General features: G+C 53.7%; 1 protein-coding gene across 10 annotated transcripts in view; it reads left to right on the forward strand.

Moving 5' to 3' along the window:
* LOC105497163 (myosin heavy chain 14) overlaps window positions 1-16527 on the forward strand; it is a 148991-nt gene that overhangs the window by 61322 nt on the left and 71142 nt on the right. For 6 of the 10 annotated variants that reach the window (XM_071087521.1, XM_071087523.1, XM_071087524.1 and 3 more), the window contains 7 exons: window positions 963-990; window positions 1131-1233; window positions 2037-2060; window positions 3791-3883; window positions 4588-4651; window positions 7011-7109; window positions 8690-8830. In XM_071087521.1, the coding sequence (XP_070943622.1) occupies window positions 963-990; window positions 1131-1233; window positions 2037-2060; window positions 3791-3883; window positions 4588-4651; window positions 7011-7109; window positions 8690-8830 (552 nt within the window). Of the gene's footprint in view, window positions 1-962; window positions 991-1130; window positions 1234-2036; window positions 2061-3790; window positions 3884-4587; window positions 4652-7010; window positions 7110-7212; window positions 7481-8689; window positions 8831-16527 lie in introns of those variants that run through there. The other 4 variants (XM_071087522.1, XM_071087525.1, XM_071087529.1 and 1 more) reach the window with 2 other exon arrangements.

The raw sequence follows: 16527 nt of genomic DNA on the forward strand, positions 1-16527 counted from the left end.
CTTGCCATCTCTGCCCCATCCCCCAACCTCACTGGCCTTTCTGTCTCTCAAACATCCCTGACTCAGAGCCTTTCCCCTGGCTGTGCCCTCTACCTGAAATGCCACCTCCTCTGAGAAGCCTTCCCTGCTCCTTCCCCCAAGTCGATTCTAATTACCTAACACCAGGGTTTTGGAATCCTGGGTCTATCGACATTTGGGGCTGGATGATTCTTCGTCGTAGGAGGCTGTCCTGGGCATTGTAGGTGTTTAGCAGCACCCCTGGCCTCTACCCACTCAGTGCCCGTGGAACTCCCCTCTCTCAGGGTAATAACCAAAAACGCCTCCCAGACATTGTCAGGTGTCTTCTGGCGGGAATAGAGGACATAATTGCCCCCGTTTAAGAACCACTGCTTTATTCTATTCCTGATTTAGTTTTCTTCCCAGTGCTAATCGCTATTTGATTGTAGGTTTTTGTCCCCTGCATCTTAAGTGAAAGCTCTGTAGGGGCACACACCCCGCCAGCTCCCCAGTCCCCTCCATGCCTGGCGCTCAGTAGGTGGTCAGCATGCGGTTGTGGAATGACTGTGTTAGGCCCAGGGCGGGCACTGGGGTAGACACCTTATATCACAGGACCTTGCTCCTGTCTTTGAATCTCACACGCCCAGCATGAGGCGGCACACAGTAGGGTCTCATGTTGAGGTTGCTGAGTGAATCCTATTCTGTTCAGTTGAGGGAGGCTGTCTCCATTGTACAGGTGGGGAAACCAAAGGTCAGAGAGGGGCAGCTGCTTTCCCAGGGTCACACAGCAAGCAAGGGGCTGAGCTGGATGGGGAATTAGAATCCAGGAGTATTACACATCAAGACCCAAGCTTTTCCTCACTCCTTGGGAATAATTTTAAAAAGGCAGCAGTGAGTGTAAGGGACCAGAGAGCCCTGCTAGAGACTCTCTCAAATGACATATCCCCCCACTCTGTCCCCTACAGATCGTGAGGACCAGTCCATTCTCTGCACGTGAGTAATCTGGAAGGACTTCCTGGAGGAGGAGGGAGGGGTCCAGGTGGGGCGTGGCTGTGTTTGGAATGGGCAGGGCAGGTGGGGAGCTTGCCCGAGGTCACTGCCAACCCCTTTGCTTCCCCTTGTCATCCCCACAGTGGAGAGTCTGGAGCTGGGAAGACGGAAAACACCAAGAAGGTCATCCAGTACCTCGCCCATGTGGCATCGTCGCCGAAGGGCAGGAAGGAGCCGGGTGTCCCCGTAAGCACCCCAGCCTTGGGACACCCCCTGGGCCCTGCCACAGCATCGCCCCTTCCATCTTGGGCTTTCCTCACGATTGCCTCTTCCCCTCATGGAGGACCTTCTCCTGGATGCCTGTGCCACCTGAGCACCTACTGTGTGCCTGGGGTGGGGCTGGAAGCAGAGTCAGGGGGACACAGAGGTGTGAGGGTCAGTCTTGGTCTCACTGGCTCTCAGAATGGCTCCTAGTACTTAGTAGGTGCTTTATTTTCTGAGCACCTACTGTGTCAAGCCTGATTTTAGGTGATCATGATGGCTGGGTTTGTTGTCTAAGTGAATGTTACAAGGTGCCCCCCACTGTTCCAAGCCCTGTTCTCCCACTGCCTTACTTACCCCTTGGGTGGGGTGGGTGCTGTTTTTCTGCACTGAAGATGAAGAGCCCAGGCATGGGAGGGGTGAGTCAGTTGTTGGTCCCGCACCCAGGAAGACGTAGAGTGGAGGCCGGGCACAGTGGCTCATGCCTGTAATCCCAGCACTTTGGGAGGCCGAGGCAGGAGGATCACTTGAGCCCTGGAATTCGAGACCAGCCTGGGTAATACAGTGAGACCCCATCTCTACAAAATTTTTTTTAAATAAAGGAGGTAGAGTGGGATTCAAACCCAGGCGTGTGGTCCCCAGGCCACCCTACTCCACACACCCGGTTTCCCCAGTTCCCCTTCCCCACCCCCCACGCCACCACCCGAGATCACCGGTTCACCTGTGTGTCTGTCCACGTTCCATGTGCTGTGTCCTGGTCCGTGTCTCGTGTCCCGTGACTTCCTCAGGCCTCCGTCAGCACCGTGTCTTATGTGAGTAGCAGGGGATCACCTCCAGTCTTGCTGCCCCTAATGCCTTCCCGGCCACCCAGTGCATGATCTTCTTGGTAGACAGGGCCCAAGGCAGCAGTGGTCCCACCTGCCAGGGATCCCCCTGGCCCCCCAGTGCTGTTCATGGAGGCCCTGCTGTGTGTGTGCAGACGGGCCACAGACACCAACATGAAACAATCCAGAGAACGAAACTACCACTTATTACTGATCTACTAAACATGTCCAGCCAGGTCCCACAGATGCTGCATGCACACAACCAGAGAGTAGACAGTGTAGCAAGGGAAATACACGCATGCCCCGTGTTCTTGGTGTGCCAAGTCGTGTGCCCTTCACTTTGTGTATCTTTTTTCTTTTCTTTTTTTTTTTTTTTTTTTTTGAGACGGAGTCTCGCTCTGTCGCCCAGGCTGGAGTGCAGTGGCCGGATCTCAGCTCACTGCAAGCTCCGCCTCCCGGGTTCACGCCATTCTCCTGCCTCAGCCTCCCGAGTAGCTGGGACTACAGGCGCCCGCCACCTCGCCCGGCTAGTTTTTTGTATTTTTTAGTAGAGACGGGGTTTCACCGTGTTAGCCAGGATAGTCTCGATCTCCTGACCTCGTGATCCACCCGTCTCGGCCTCCCAAAGTGCTGGGATTACAGGCTTGAGCCACCGCGCCCGGCCATGTGTATCTTTTTTCATTTGACAAAGCATCCACCTAGCTAGATCATGTCATCTTAACACAAGCAAGACGTGGACTGAGAGAAAACACACACAGGCTGCCATTTACGAAGCACCTACTGTGTGCCAGGCTCTGACACCAAGGGGGTTGGAGGGAAGTTTGGAGTAGGGTTCCTGCCAAGGAGTAGCCTGGCAGGGCTAGGAACCCACTATTTTTTGAAGGCCTATTATGTGCCAGACTGCTTGAAGCACTTTACATAGGTGATACACATTTTTGCCTTGGTTAAAAATTCTAGGCTGGGTTTGGTGGCTCAGGTCTATAATCCCAACACTTTGGAAGGCTGAAGTGGGAAGATTGCTTAAGGCCAGGAGTTCAAGACCAGGCTAGATAACAGAGTGAGACCCCATCTTTACTAAAACTTTTAAAAATTAATTGGGCATGGTGGCGCTTGCCTGTAGTCCCAGCTACTCAGGAGGCTGAGGTGAGAAGATTCCTTAAGCCCAGGAATTTGAAGCTGCCATGAGTTATGACCATGCCACTGCACTCCAGAATTTCTACAAGCAACACATGAGTACATATTCATTGTAACAACAACAAATCAGATGAAATGAAATTCCTGTTTCCTCCCCTCAGTCCCCTTCCTTGGAGTGCCTTATACTGTTGACAGTTTGGTGTGCATCCTTGCAGACCTTTCTCCATATGTTTACAAACATGTATATATCTGTAGATTTAAGAGTCTTGTTTTGTGGTGTTTCTTCCTTAATTCATATTTTATGAATGGGATAACATTGTAGACATTGTTCTGCAACTTGTTTTTTTGTTTGGCTTGGTTTGATTTGGTTTCCACTTAACAATATGTCTTGGAAATGCTTCCCTCTTCCCCTCACAATAGACAGATGGGCAAGACCCGGATACGGGAAGTGGGCACACACCCAGACACACAAAGGCCCCACACACACAGATACTCAACCAACTGGCGACACAGCCTGAGCTGGGCTGGCCTGGCCTCCTGCCCCATTCTCACTGATCTCATGCATCATCTCCTGTGCCTGGCAGGGTGAGCTGGAGCGGCAGCTGCTTCAGGCCAACCCCATCCTAGAGGCCTTCGGCAACGCCAAGACGGTGAAGAATGACAACTCCTCCCGATTCGTGAGTGCCAGGGGTGGGCAGTGCTGGCTGTGTCAGGGATACAGGAACTGGGAAACTGGGAGTGGACTTCAGGGGGAAAGACATGTGGCTCTGTTGAGGGAGGAGGGGCTGGGGTCCTGGACTCTTAAGTCTGAGGGAGGAGGGGCTGGGGGCCTGGACCCTTGGGTCTAAGAGAGGAGGGGCTGGGGGCCTGGACTCTTGAGTCTGAGGGAGGAGGGGCTGGGGGCCTGGACCCTTGGGTCTAAGAGAGGAGGGGCTGGGGGCCCAGATCCCTGGGTCTAAGAAAGGAGGGACTGGGGGCCTGGACTCTTGAGTCTGAGGGAGGAGAAGCTGGGGCCCTGGACTCTTGAGTCTGAGGGAGGAGAAGCTGGGGCCCTGGACTCTTGAGTCTGAGGGAGGAGGGGCTGGGGGCCCGGATCCCTAGGTCTGAGGGAGAATGGGCTGGAGGCTGGGTGCCTGATTCCAAGGGAGGAGCAGCTGGGGACCGGGGGTTGGGGAAAGAAGTCCAAGGAGCCAAGACCTTGAATTCCCATGGAGTCCCTCGCTGGGGACTCACCATAGGATGGGGTTCAGGTAGAGGCAGCAAGGAAGTGCGGAGGCAGCCCCAGCTCTGGGAGCAGTGGGTGTGGGGTTTGGGCTGTTCTTCAGGTCTGAGCCGGGAAGGGGACCCTCCACTGAAGCCCACCCACCTTGGTCTCTCCCAGGGCAAATTCATCCGCATCAACTTCGACGTTGCCGGGTACATCGTGGGCGCCAACATTGAGACCTGTATCCTGTCACAGCCCATGGGGGTGGCAGCCGAGGGGGGCAGCCTTTCAGACAGCACTGAGTATGGGAAGCACCTCCCACCACAGGGACCCCCTCCCTGCTACTCAGATGGGACCCGTGTTCAGGCGGCATCTGCGTGGGGAGGGGAGGGTGGGACTCTTCTGGTATGTATGAGGCCAGTACAGCCTTGCTATGGGGTGGTGGGTTGGTGTCCACCCAGTTCAGCCATAAGGGGAGTCCCAGCACTCAGCCTGCAGTGGCACTCATGGTGACCCATGACAGTGAAATGACATAGAGCCGTGTAAGCAAAGGGAAAAGGCACGTGGGGCCATGTCCCCCGGGGACCAGGCACAGGCTCCTAGAACCCTCTCCAGCAGAGGCGCACAGGACACCAGGTGGGGCAACACTTATGAAATGCTGTCCCAGAGAAGCGCAGAGACACTCAGTGTCAGGCTTTTCACTGGGGTCTGTTCACATCCCTGCTGTACCCCCATCCCCCGCCCTTAGTATGAACCTAAATTCCACATTCCCGGGAGGAAAGCAGGTGATCAGTGTAAACCAGGGTGTTTGCACAAACCCTTTAGGCCCAGTGAACCCCTCTCATTCTGTTAGAGGATGCTGGAACCCTCCCGAAATCCAGGTCCCCAGATGTTAGCCAGGGGCCCACCTGGCCAGCAGGGCTTTCCAGGGGAGCATCTCAGGCCGGCTGTGTTCACCCTTTTCTGTTCAGACGGCATATGGGTGTTTAAAGGAAATTAAACGATAAAACACAGGCACTCTGGGAGTGCAGGAATTAAGAGGATGGGCCAAGAAATCGTACCAACCTAGGTTCAAATCGCAGTTCTGCCACTTTGAGACACTGGGGACTTGGGTACGTGATTTGGCCTTTCCCTGCCTCAGTTTCTCCCTCTGTAGAAGGAGAAGGAACATAGAACCTACCCTAGAGGGGCTTGGAGGATTTTGGAGTTAAATGCTTGGCCACAGCACCTGCTACATAGCAGGCACTCAAGAACAAGCTATTGTTATTAGCAATTAGTGATTAAATTAGTGACCAGGCACGGTGGCTCAAGCTTATAATCCCAGTACTTTGGGTGGCCAAGGCAGGTAGGTCATTTGAGGCCAGGAGTTTGAAGGGTTAAGCAAAGTGTCTGGTGTTTTGTTTTACTCTAAGATGTCTTGGCTGGGTGCAGTGGCTCATGCCTATAATCCCAGCACTTTGGGAGGCTAAGGCTGGAGGATCGCTTGAGCTCAGGAATTTGAAGCCAGTCTGGGCATCACAGTGAGACCTCATCTCTACTAAAATAAAGAAAATTTAAAAATTAGCCAGGTATGGTTGTGTACACCTGTAGTCCCAGCTACTCAAGAGGCTGAGGTGGGAGTATCGCTTGAGCTGGGGAGGCGGAGGTTATAGTGAGCTGTGCCTTATAGTGCTGCTGCACTCCAGCCAGGGCAACAGAGCCAGACCCCGTCTAAAAAACAAAAAACAAGAGTCTTGCTACCTTTTAATATGTAAGTTTGACACGTGACTTTCTTAGGAGGGAGAGTATGCAGAGACAGTCTAGTTGAAGATGGGAGCTGAGGTATCTGCATGGGAAAGCTGAGGCTGGGAGAGTACTAATGGCAGGAGACATTCTCACCCGCGGGTAAGTTTGAACCAGGCATTGTTCAGAGTGCTTCATGCACAGTAAGTCATTTATCCTCACAGCAACTCATCCAGGATCGATGAGGGGTTTTTTTGTTTTGTTTTGTTTTGTTTTTGAGACAGAGTCTCACTCTGTCGCCCAGGCTGGAGTGCAATGGCGCAATCTTGGCTCACTGCAACCTCCTCCTCCCAGGTTAAAGCGATTCTCCTGCCTCAGCCTCCCAAGTAGCTGGGATTACAGGCACCTGTCATCACACCTGGCTAATTTTTGTATTTTTAGTAGAGATGGGGTTTCACCATGTTGGCTAGGCTGGTCTTGAACTCCTGACCTCAGGTGATCCACCTGCCTCAGCTTTCCAAAGTGGTGGGATTACAGGCGTGAGCCACCGCACCCACAGGATTGATGAGTTTTTTAGAGATAGAGCAAGACCCTGTCTCTAAAGAGAGAGAGAGAGAGAAAGAGAGAGAGAGAGAGAGAGGAAGGTCTCATAAAGGTGTTATTTTTGAGCCCCTTGAACAGGTAGATGAGGAAACTGAGGCACATCAGCACGGCTGCTCATCCAGTTAGTGGCAAAGTCACTAGCCTGGGCTGTGAACGACTCCACTGCTCCACAGGCGAGAAGGAGGCAGCGTGGGCAGGGCAGGCTCCTGTAGTGGCCTGGCAGCGTCGGGGCCGTCCCTTCCCCTCTATCTAGCACCTTGACTCGGTATGACCAGACCTGCTGGAGAAGTCGCGGGCCATCCGCCAGGCCAAGGACGAGTGCAGCTTCCACATCTTCTACCAGCTGCTGGGGGGCGCTGGAGAGCAGCTCAAAGGTCAGTACCGCCCCGTCTCACCCTGCTCACCAGGGAGAGGGTGGGGTCTCTCGGGGGACCCCCTCTGGGGAGGAAGCAAGAGGGGGGGTCTCTAATCTCTGTCAAACACCGACTTCACATGAGGCTTCCGCAGCCCCGGCTCTCACTGCGTAGTGGCGTCTGTCGCACGGTGGGTTCTGCTGCGCTCTGGTTCCAGCTCTGTCCCGGGTCTGGCTCGCGCCCGCTGTCAAGGCCACGCAGCCCCCGCCGCCAGGTGGCTCCTGCTCACGCTCGCTTCCGAAGCTCCGTGGCTTCTCTCTCGCGCGGCTTCTCCTCACTCCGGCGGGTGACTCCGGCTTTGCTGAGGCTCCTCCTGGTTCCTGACGACGCTGGTTTGTGTTGCTTCTCGGCTCCTGCTGCCTCGTGCTCCCCTCTGCTCTGGCTCCCAGGCCACGGCTCCTGCCGGAGTCCTCCTGTCCCTGCTCCCTGTTCCTCCTGCCCTCTGGCTGCCCAAGCGCCCTTGGCTCCTGTTTGCAGTGGCTGGCACTGCCCTGCGGCTCCCTCTGCTCCTGGCTCCTTCCTCCTGGTGGCTGAGGCTGCTTCCTGCCTCCTGCGGCCACGTAGCCCCTCCTCATCCAGGTTCCCACTCACTGTGGCCTTTGAGACCGCATGTCCTTGGGCGCTGGCCCCTGCCATCACATGGCTTGTGCTACCTTGGGCCTGAAGCCCCCCTGCTTCTGCCAACCAGTGGCCGCTGCCTGCTCTGGGCACTTTTGGAGACTCGAAAGTCCCTGCGGAGGGAGCAAAGAGGAGTGGTATAGGATGGGCGGGGGCTCATGCCTGCAATCCCAGTACTTCGGGAGGGCGAGGCAGGAGGATTGCTTGAGCCCAGGAATTCGAGTCCAGCCTGGGCAGCATAGTGAGACCCCATCTCTATAAAAAATAATAATAATAAGCTGGGCATGGTGGCACACAGCTGTAGTCCCACCTATGTGGAAGGCTGAGGTGGGAGGATTGCTTGAGCCCAGGAGTTTGAGGCTGTAGTGAGCTGTGATTGCATCACTGCACTCCAGCCTGGGCAACACAGTAAGACCCTGTCTCTAAAAAATTTTTAAAAAGGCCGGGCACGGTGGCTCACACCTGTAATCCCAGCACTTTGGGAGGCCGAGGTGGGCGGATCACGAGGTCAGGAGATCGAGACCATCCTGGCTAATACAGTGAAACCCCGTCTCTACTAAAAATACAAAAAAATTAGCCGGGCGTGGTGTCGGGCGCCTGTAGTCCCAGCTTCTCAGGAGGCTGAGGCAGGAGAATGGCGTGAACCCAGGAGGCGGAGCTTGCAGTGAGCCGAGATCGCGCCACTGCACTCCGGCCTGGGCAACAGAGGGAGACTCCGTCTCAAAAAAAAAAAAAGAGAGAGAGAGCGTGGTGGTGCTAAACGCCCACTCCACCCCTGACCCTTCGCACCACACTTGTGAGTAAAGGCCTCCACCTGCTTGACAGAGAGGATGTGGCATGTCCTGGATTGCCACCGATGAATCCAGGATGAGTCCGACTCCACAGCCCACCCTTGACGTTGACCCCACTCATTGCCCCTGCAGCTGACCTCCTCCTCGAGCCCTGCTCCCAGTACCGGTTCCTGACCAATGGGCCATCCTCCTCTCCCGGCCAGGAGCGGGAACTCTTCCAGGAGACGCTGGAGTCGCTGCGGGTCCTGGGATTCACCCATGAGGAAATCATCTGTGAGTGAGCCCCATGGAGGCCAGGGTTGGGGGGGCACCCACGGAGAGCCGGGGACCTGGCCATTCATGCCCTGATCTCTTTGCTGAAGTGTTTATTGAGCACCTACTCGGTGCAGGCACTAGGGCCAGAGCAGGACATGAGACTCACAGACATCGCTGCCTTGGGGAAGCTGACAAAATGAGAGCCCCCAACCAAGTCAGTAAGGAATCACATGGCCTGTTAGTAGACTATGAGTGCAGCTGGGCGCGGTGGCTCACGCCTGTAATCCCAGCACTTTGGGAGTCCGAGGCGGATGGATCATTTGAGGTCAGGAGTTCGAGACCAGCCTGGCCAACATGGTGAAACACCGTTTCTACTGAAAATACAAAAAAGTTAGCCAGGCGTGGTGGTGGGCACCTGTAATCCCGGCTACTCAGGAGGCTTAGGCAGGAGAATCGCATGAACCTAGGAGGCGGAGGTTGCAGTGAGCTGAGATTGCACCACTGCACTCCAGCCTGGGCGACAGAGTGAGACTCTGTCTAAAAAAAAAAAAAAAAAGACCATGAGTGCCATGGAGAAAGATAACCAGGGGACTGGGGAGGGAGGGACACAGCTTTAAGCAGGAGCTCACGGGAGGGTGGACTGAGATGGGGATGTTTGAGTGAAGTCCTGAGGAAGTGAGGGAATGAGCACTGGAGATGCGGGGGAAGAGCGTTCCTGGCCGAGGGAACAGCCTGTGCAAAGGCCCTGAGGCAGGAAAGGGGTGGCATATTTGAGGAATTGACACTTCTGGTGGTGGGGCTGCAGAGGGGTGGGGAGTCTCACACACCAGCCTAGGAGGTTGGGACTTTATCCTGGGGTGCTGGGGAGCTGTGGGAGGGCTGGGAGCAGGGGCTGGACAAAGTCAGCTCTGGGAGCAAGAAGACCCCTCGGGGGCCGTGTGAGGGACACGCTGGAGTGGGTGGTGCTGAGACCAGAAGGAGGCTGCTGAGGGTCTAGGGAAAGCCCAGGATGCTGGCCCAGGGCTGCAAGGTTGGCCCAGGCTGCGTGGCACTGGTTGTTTGGTGTTAAGTGCTCAGCTCATCACCCCCGTGTCAGGGTGCTGTGCCCAACCCCTTTTTTCTTCTTTTGAGATGGAGTCTCACTCTGTCGCCCAGGCTGGAGTGCAGTGGTGCGATCTCAGCCCACTGCAACCTCCGCCTTCTGTGTTCAAGTAATTTTCCTGCCTCGGCCCCCCGAGTAGCTGGGATTACAGGCGCCCGCCACCATGCCTGGATAATTTTTCTATTTTCAGTAGAGATGGGATTTCACCATGTTGGCCAGGCTGGTCTCAAACTCCTGACCTCAGGTGATCCACCCTCTTCGGTCTCTCAAAGTGCTGGGATTCCAGGCATGAGCTGCTGTGCCCAGCCTGTGCCCCCACTTTTTTTGCCAAACAGCATGTTTTGACAGCAGCTCTGTTTCAGTGCTGCATTAGTTTGCTTAGGTTAACAAAGTACCACAAACCAAGTGCCTAAAATAACAGAAATTGATCGTCTTGTGGTCCTGGAGGCCAGACGCCCGGGATCATCGTGTTAGCAAGGGTGGTTCGTTCTGGGAGAATCGGCTCCAGGCCTCTCCCCCGATCATCGTGTTAGTAAGGGTGGGTCGTCCTGGGAGAATCGGCTCCAGGCCTCTCCCCGATCATCGTGTTAGCAAGGGTGGTTGGTCCTGGGAGAATCGGCTCCAGGCCTCTCCCCGGGCTCCTGGTAGTTTTCTGGCAATCTTTGGCGTTCCTTGGTTCATAGTCACATCACCCGATCTCTGCTTTTGTGTTCATATGGCAGCTCCCTGTGTGTGCATCTGTGTCCAAAATCCCCACTTCCCCTGCCCCCGCAACCTTTTTGTTTTTTTTGAGATGGAATCTCACTCTGTCGCCCAGGCTGGAGTGCAATGGCGCAATCTCAGCTCACTGCAACCTCCACCTCCCGGGTTCAAGCAATTCTCCTGCCTCAGCCCCCTAAGTAGCTGGGATTACAGGCATACGCCACCACACCTAGCTAATTTTTTTGTACCTTTAATAGAGACGGGGTTTCACTAAGTTGGCCAGGCTGGTCTTGAACTGCTGACCTCAAGTGATCCTCCCGCCTCGACCTCCCAAAGTGCTGGGATTATAGGCATGAGCCGCCACACCTAGCCTCCTACCCCACTCCGGTATGACTTTATCTTTACTCATTACATCCGTAATGACCCTGTTTCCAATAATGTCACCTTCTGAGGTCCTGGGGTTTGGATCCTCAACATACGTTTTTAGGTGGGGGTGGTGTCGACATGATTCAGTCCATAACAAGTACATAGGTGGACCTCCGCCTTTTCAGAGGCTGCATAATGTTTCATTGTTTGCACAAACTATGATTCTTTTAACCAAGCCCTCCAAAGAAAACCCTTTAGGTGTTTCCGGGGCTGAGCCGGGGCTGCCTCTGGGTCTAATTGGCCTCTGGCCTCTGGCGCTGTGGGAGGCCCCAGGAGCTATTGTTGGCTCCAGGGCCGGATTGGAAGGGCTGGAAATGGAGCTTAGCTTGGCTGTCTACCCAGGCTGCAAACAGCCGGGCCTCTTGTGGCCTATTGACACAGGGTCTCGGGCCTCTCCCACCCCCACCCCGCTGCATTTCCCAACCATGGTTGCATAATTCCCCGGCCTGCATGACTCCGCAGCTGGGCAGCTGGCACACAAATTCAGACTGTGACTGCAATGGGGACCTGGGCCTCCCAGCCTGTCCTCTTAGGTCCTGCCTGGCCTCTTGTCACCATGAGCTCATGTGACCCTCCTGGCAGCTGCCCTGCTGTGTGGCGGGTGCAGGCAGCAGCTGTGATTTTTGGAATTCAGAAATAAAAACTTTGCAGCAACCTATGCATGTAGTGACATAACCTGAATGTGGCTAAAGGTCGTACCGACAAAACCAAGCCTTCCCGCTCTTCCCTGGCCCTAGTTCTCCACTGTTAAGCTTCTTGTGTCTCCTTCCAGAAATATTTTAGGAATATAAGAAAAGACACATATTATTTTTCTTTAAGAGGAGGCGTTCTCTAGCCCCACAACTGATGTTCAGCTGTCAACACCACTGTGGTGATAAAAAAAAAAACGTGAAGCGATTTCTCTGTTGGTTCAAAAGTTCCGACCAGGCTCAGTGGCACATGCCTGTAATCCCAACAGTTTGGGAGGCCAATGCGGGCAGATCACCTGAGGTCAGGAGTTCGAGACCAGCCTGGCCAACATGGAGAAACCCCGTCTCTACTAAAAATACAAAAATTAGCCAGACATGGTGGTGTGCACCTGTAGTCCCAGTTACTCGGGAGGCTGAGGCTAGAGAATCACTTGAACCTGGGAGGCAGAGGTTGCAGTGAGCCAAGATCTCACCACTGCGCTCCAGATTGGAGCAGAGTGAGACTCCATCCAAAAAAAAAAAAAGTTCCTGCATGTTGGTTGCTCCAGCTGGCTCCCTACCCTTCCACTGGAGACCCCCCTGGACCCTGGCCCAGCACTCTGGCCTAGTTTAGCCTGGGCCAGGCAGTGCTGGAGTTAAATTACAGGCTCACTCCTGTAATCCCAACACTTCGGGAGGCCGAGGTGGGAGAATCACTTGAGGCCTGGAGTTTGAGACCAGCCTGAGCAATATGGTGAGACCCTGTCTCAACTAAAAATTAAAAAAAAAAAAAAAAAATTAACCAGGTGTGGTGGTGCACACCTATAGTCCTAGCTGCTTGGGAAGCTGAGATGAGAGGATTAAGTACAGGAGTAGGAGGCTACAGTGAGCTATGATTGCACCATGTACTCCAGGCTGGTGATAGAATGAGACCCCATCTCAAAAAACCCCAAAACAAAGACACAAATTACTCACCCATGGAAGGATGCTCTGGACCACCCTCCCCCTCCACCCACCCACTGCCCTTTCCTACTGACTGGTATATTTTGGTCATAGTTTTGGTTCAAAATGTACAGATGGAGCTCACTCCTTTTTGCAGCTGCGTAAGATTTTATTGTTTAAATAAAACTATGATTCTTTCAACCAGTCCCTTTCAGATAGAGCCTTAGGTTGTTTCCATTCCATTACTATTGGAATAATTAAAAAAAAAATGCTAAGGCAGCGCAGTGGCTCGTGCCTGTAATCCCAGTACTTTCAGAGGCCAAAGTAGGCAGCTTGCTTGAGCTCAGGAGTTTGAGACCAGGCTGGGTAACATGATGAAACCCCGTCTTTACAAAAAACACAAAAAATTACCTGGGCGTGGTGGTGGGCGCCTTTACTCCCAGCTACTTGGGGGGCTGAGGTGGGAGGATCGCTTGAGCCCAGGAGGTGGAGGCTGCAGTGAGCTGAGATCACGCCCCTGCACTCCAGCCTGGGCGACAAAGTGAGATTCTGGGCCCAAAACAAACAAACAAGTGACTGTGAATATCCTCGTAAGTAGGTTCTTGTGCTCATGTGGAAACAGACCTCTAGGTACAATTCTTAGAAATGAAATGCCGGCTGGGCGTGGTGGCTCACACCTGTAATCCCAGCACTTTGGGAGGCCGAGGCAGGCGGATCACGAGGTCAGAAGTTCGAGACAAGCCTGACCAACATGGTGAAACCCCGTCTCTACTAAAAACACAAAAATTAGATGGGTGTGGTGGCAAGACTCTGTCTCAAAAACAGAAAAAAAAAAAAAAAAAAAAAAGAAAAGAAATGAAATGCCGTGTCCAAAGAGATTTGTGATTCTTGTTTGTGTTCAGCATAAAAAAAAGAATCGAACAGCTTTAAGATATAATTCACATGTCACACCATTCACCTATTTAAACTGTGCAATTCCATAGAATTTTGTATATTCACAGAGTTGTGCATCTATCATACAGTCACTTTTAGAACACTTTCAGTAGCCCAAGAAGATAACACACGCCCCTTAGCTATCCTGCCAGGCCCTGTCCGCAGCCCCTGGCAACCACTCCTCTGCTTTCTGTCTCTATGGACTTGCCTATTCTGGACATTTTTGTTTTGTTTTGTTTTTTGAGACGGAGTCTCACTCTGTCGCCCAGGCTGGAGTGCAGTGCCGCGATCTCGGCTCACTGCAAGCTCCGCCTCCCAGGTTCAAGCCATTCTCCTGCCTCAGCCTCCCGAATAGCTGGGACTACAAGGCGCCCGCCACCACGCCCGGCTAATTTTTTTGTATTTTTAGTAGAGACGGGGTTTCACCGTGTTAGCCAGAATGGTCTCGATCTCCTGACCTTGTGATCCACTCGCCTCGGCCTCCCAAAGTGCTGGGATTACAAGCGTGAGCCACCGCGCCCGGCCATGAGCATTTTTTAAATTGCAGAGAATCTACTTCGTCGCCATCCACAGGGTGGCGCTAGTTTCCAGTTCCTCCAGCCATATATGGGGAGCACCTGTGTATCCACCTGCACGCAGCAACCATGGCTGGAAGCTTTTTTGTGTTTACTGATGTGGCGGATGAATGAGCTCTCATTACAGTTGCTTTCTGTGTTTTGCTTACAAAGGGTGGAGTTGGTAACCTTCTCACAGACTCTTCTTTTGACAAGAGACAGAGGGTCAGGGAGGTGGGGTGTCCTGTCACCTCCCTGACCCTCCCTGACCCTGAATTGGTACTCACCCCAATTCAGGAGGAGGAGGCAGAGCCGTGGTGGAATCCACATCTGACCCCAAAGCCAGCCCATGATCCAGAGAGAGAGGCGGACACCTCAGTGTCACCCACAGGGAGCCCAAGGCAGAAAGCATTTGGGGCCAATCAATGCAGGGTGTCCATCCATCTCCTTCCCCACTTCACATCTCCAGCTGCCAGCCCTTGGCACCATAAATGCCATGCTGAGAGGTTCAGCAGGTAGCCTGGGACACAGGGAGGCGTGCCGGCCTCTCACATGAGGCGTCCGCAGGCCGGGCTTGCTAGTGATGGGCGAGTCTGATGTCAGCAACAAGAGCTGACTGCCAAGTCCTCAGGGCATCAGAGGCACCCCGGGGCCTGGCACAAACACAGCTTCGTAAGCCAACTGCAGGAGGCCATTTTATTTGTTTTTTTTTTTGAGACGGAGTCTCGCTCTGTCTCCCAGGCTGGAGTGCAGTGGCCGGATCTCAGCTCATTGCAAGCTCCGCCTCCCGGGTTTACGCCATTCTCCTGCCTCAGTCTCCAGAGTAGCTGGGACTACAGGTGCCCGCCACCTCACCCGGCTAGTTTTTTGTATTTTTAGTAGAGACGGGGTTTCACCTTGTTAACCAGGATGGTGTCGATCTCCCAACCTCGTGATCGGCCCGTCTCGGCCTCCCAAAGTGCTGGGATTACAGGCTTGAGCCACCGCGCCCGGCCAGGAGGCCATTTTAAAGGCCATTGAGGGAAGCCAGGTCTGGACGGGGTCTAAGCTGATGTTAAGGAATGATCACTAAGTTCGCTGGGCCAGATGTGCTGTGGGTCTGTGAGGATGTGTCCTTCTTTATTTATGGGTTTTTTTGTTTTTTGAGATGGAGTCTAGCTCTGTTGCCCAGGCTGGAGCAGAGTGTGGTGGTGTAATCTCAGCTTACTCCAGCCTCTGCCTCCCAGGTTCAAGCAAATCTCCCATTTCAGCCTCCCGAGTAGCTGGGGTTACAGACGCTCGCCACCACACCCAGCTTATATTTTGTATTTTTGGTAGAGACGGGGTTTCACCATGTTGGCCAGGCTGGTCTTGAACTCCTGACCTCAAGTGATCCACTCGCCTTGGCCGTTTAAAGTGTGGGGATTACAGGTGTGAGCCACTGCGCCCGGCCTAGGATCCTTCATTTAATCATATCTGCAAAGTCCCTTTTGCCATGGAAGATCACATTCACAAGTCCCAGGGATTAGGTTATGGGTATTGTTGGGGGCTGTTATTCATCCTGCCACCCCCTCTGAAAACATCAGTATGTATTTCCTAAGAACATTCTTTTACACAACCACAGACCCGCAGTGTCACCAGGAAATCGACTTCAGCACAGTACCATTATCCAGTCCACAGACCTTACACCAGTTGTCCCACAGCTCCAAAAAAAAAAAAAAATTCTCTCTTGCACATGATAGAGTTTCGCTCTTGTTCCCCAGGCTGGAGTGCAGTGGCCTGATCTCGGCTTACAGCAACCTCTGTCTCCCGGGTTCAAGTGATTCTCCTGCCTCAGGCTCCTGAGTAGCTGGGGTTACAGGTGCATGCCACCACGCCCGGCTAATTTTGTATTTTTCATAGAGACGCAGTTTCTCCATGTTGACCAGGTTGGTCTCGAACTCCTGACCTCAGGTGATCCACCCGCCTCAGCCTCCCAAAATGCTGGGATTGTAGGCTTGAGTCGCTGTGCCCAGCCCTCTTGCTCTCTTTTTTTCCTCGTCATCACATCTCTTTTTTTTTTTTTTTTTTTTTTTTTTAGACGGAGTCTCGCTCTGTTGCCCAGGCTGGAGTGCAGTGGCGCAATCTTGGCTCACTGCAAGCTCCGCCTCCTGGGTTCACGCCATTCTCCTGCCTCAGCCTCCCGAGTAGCTGGGACTAAAGGCGCCCGTCACCACGCCCGGCTAATTTTTTGTATTTTTAGTACAGACAGGGTTTCACTGTGTTAGCCAGAATGGTCTCGATCTCCTGACCTTGTGATCTGCCCGCCTCGGCCTCCCAAAGTTCTGGGATTACAGGCATGAGCTACTGTGCCCGGCCCACATCTCTTTACTCTCCTTCAGTCTGGAACTCTTTCTGAGTCTTTCTTTA

The sequence above is a fragment of the Macaca nemestrina genome, chromosome 20, assembly GCF_043159975.1.
Source record: "Macaca nemestrina isolate mMacNem1 chromosome 20, mMacNem.hap1, whole genome shotgun sequence".
Lineage (NCBI taxonomy): Eukaryota > Metazoa > Chordata > Mammalia > Primates > Cercopithecidae > Macaca > Macaca nemestrina.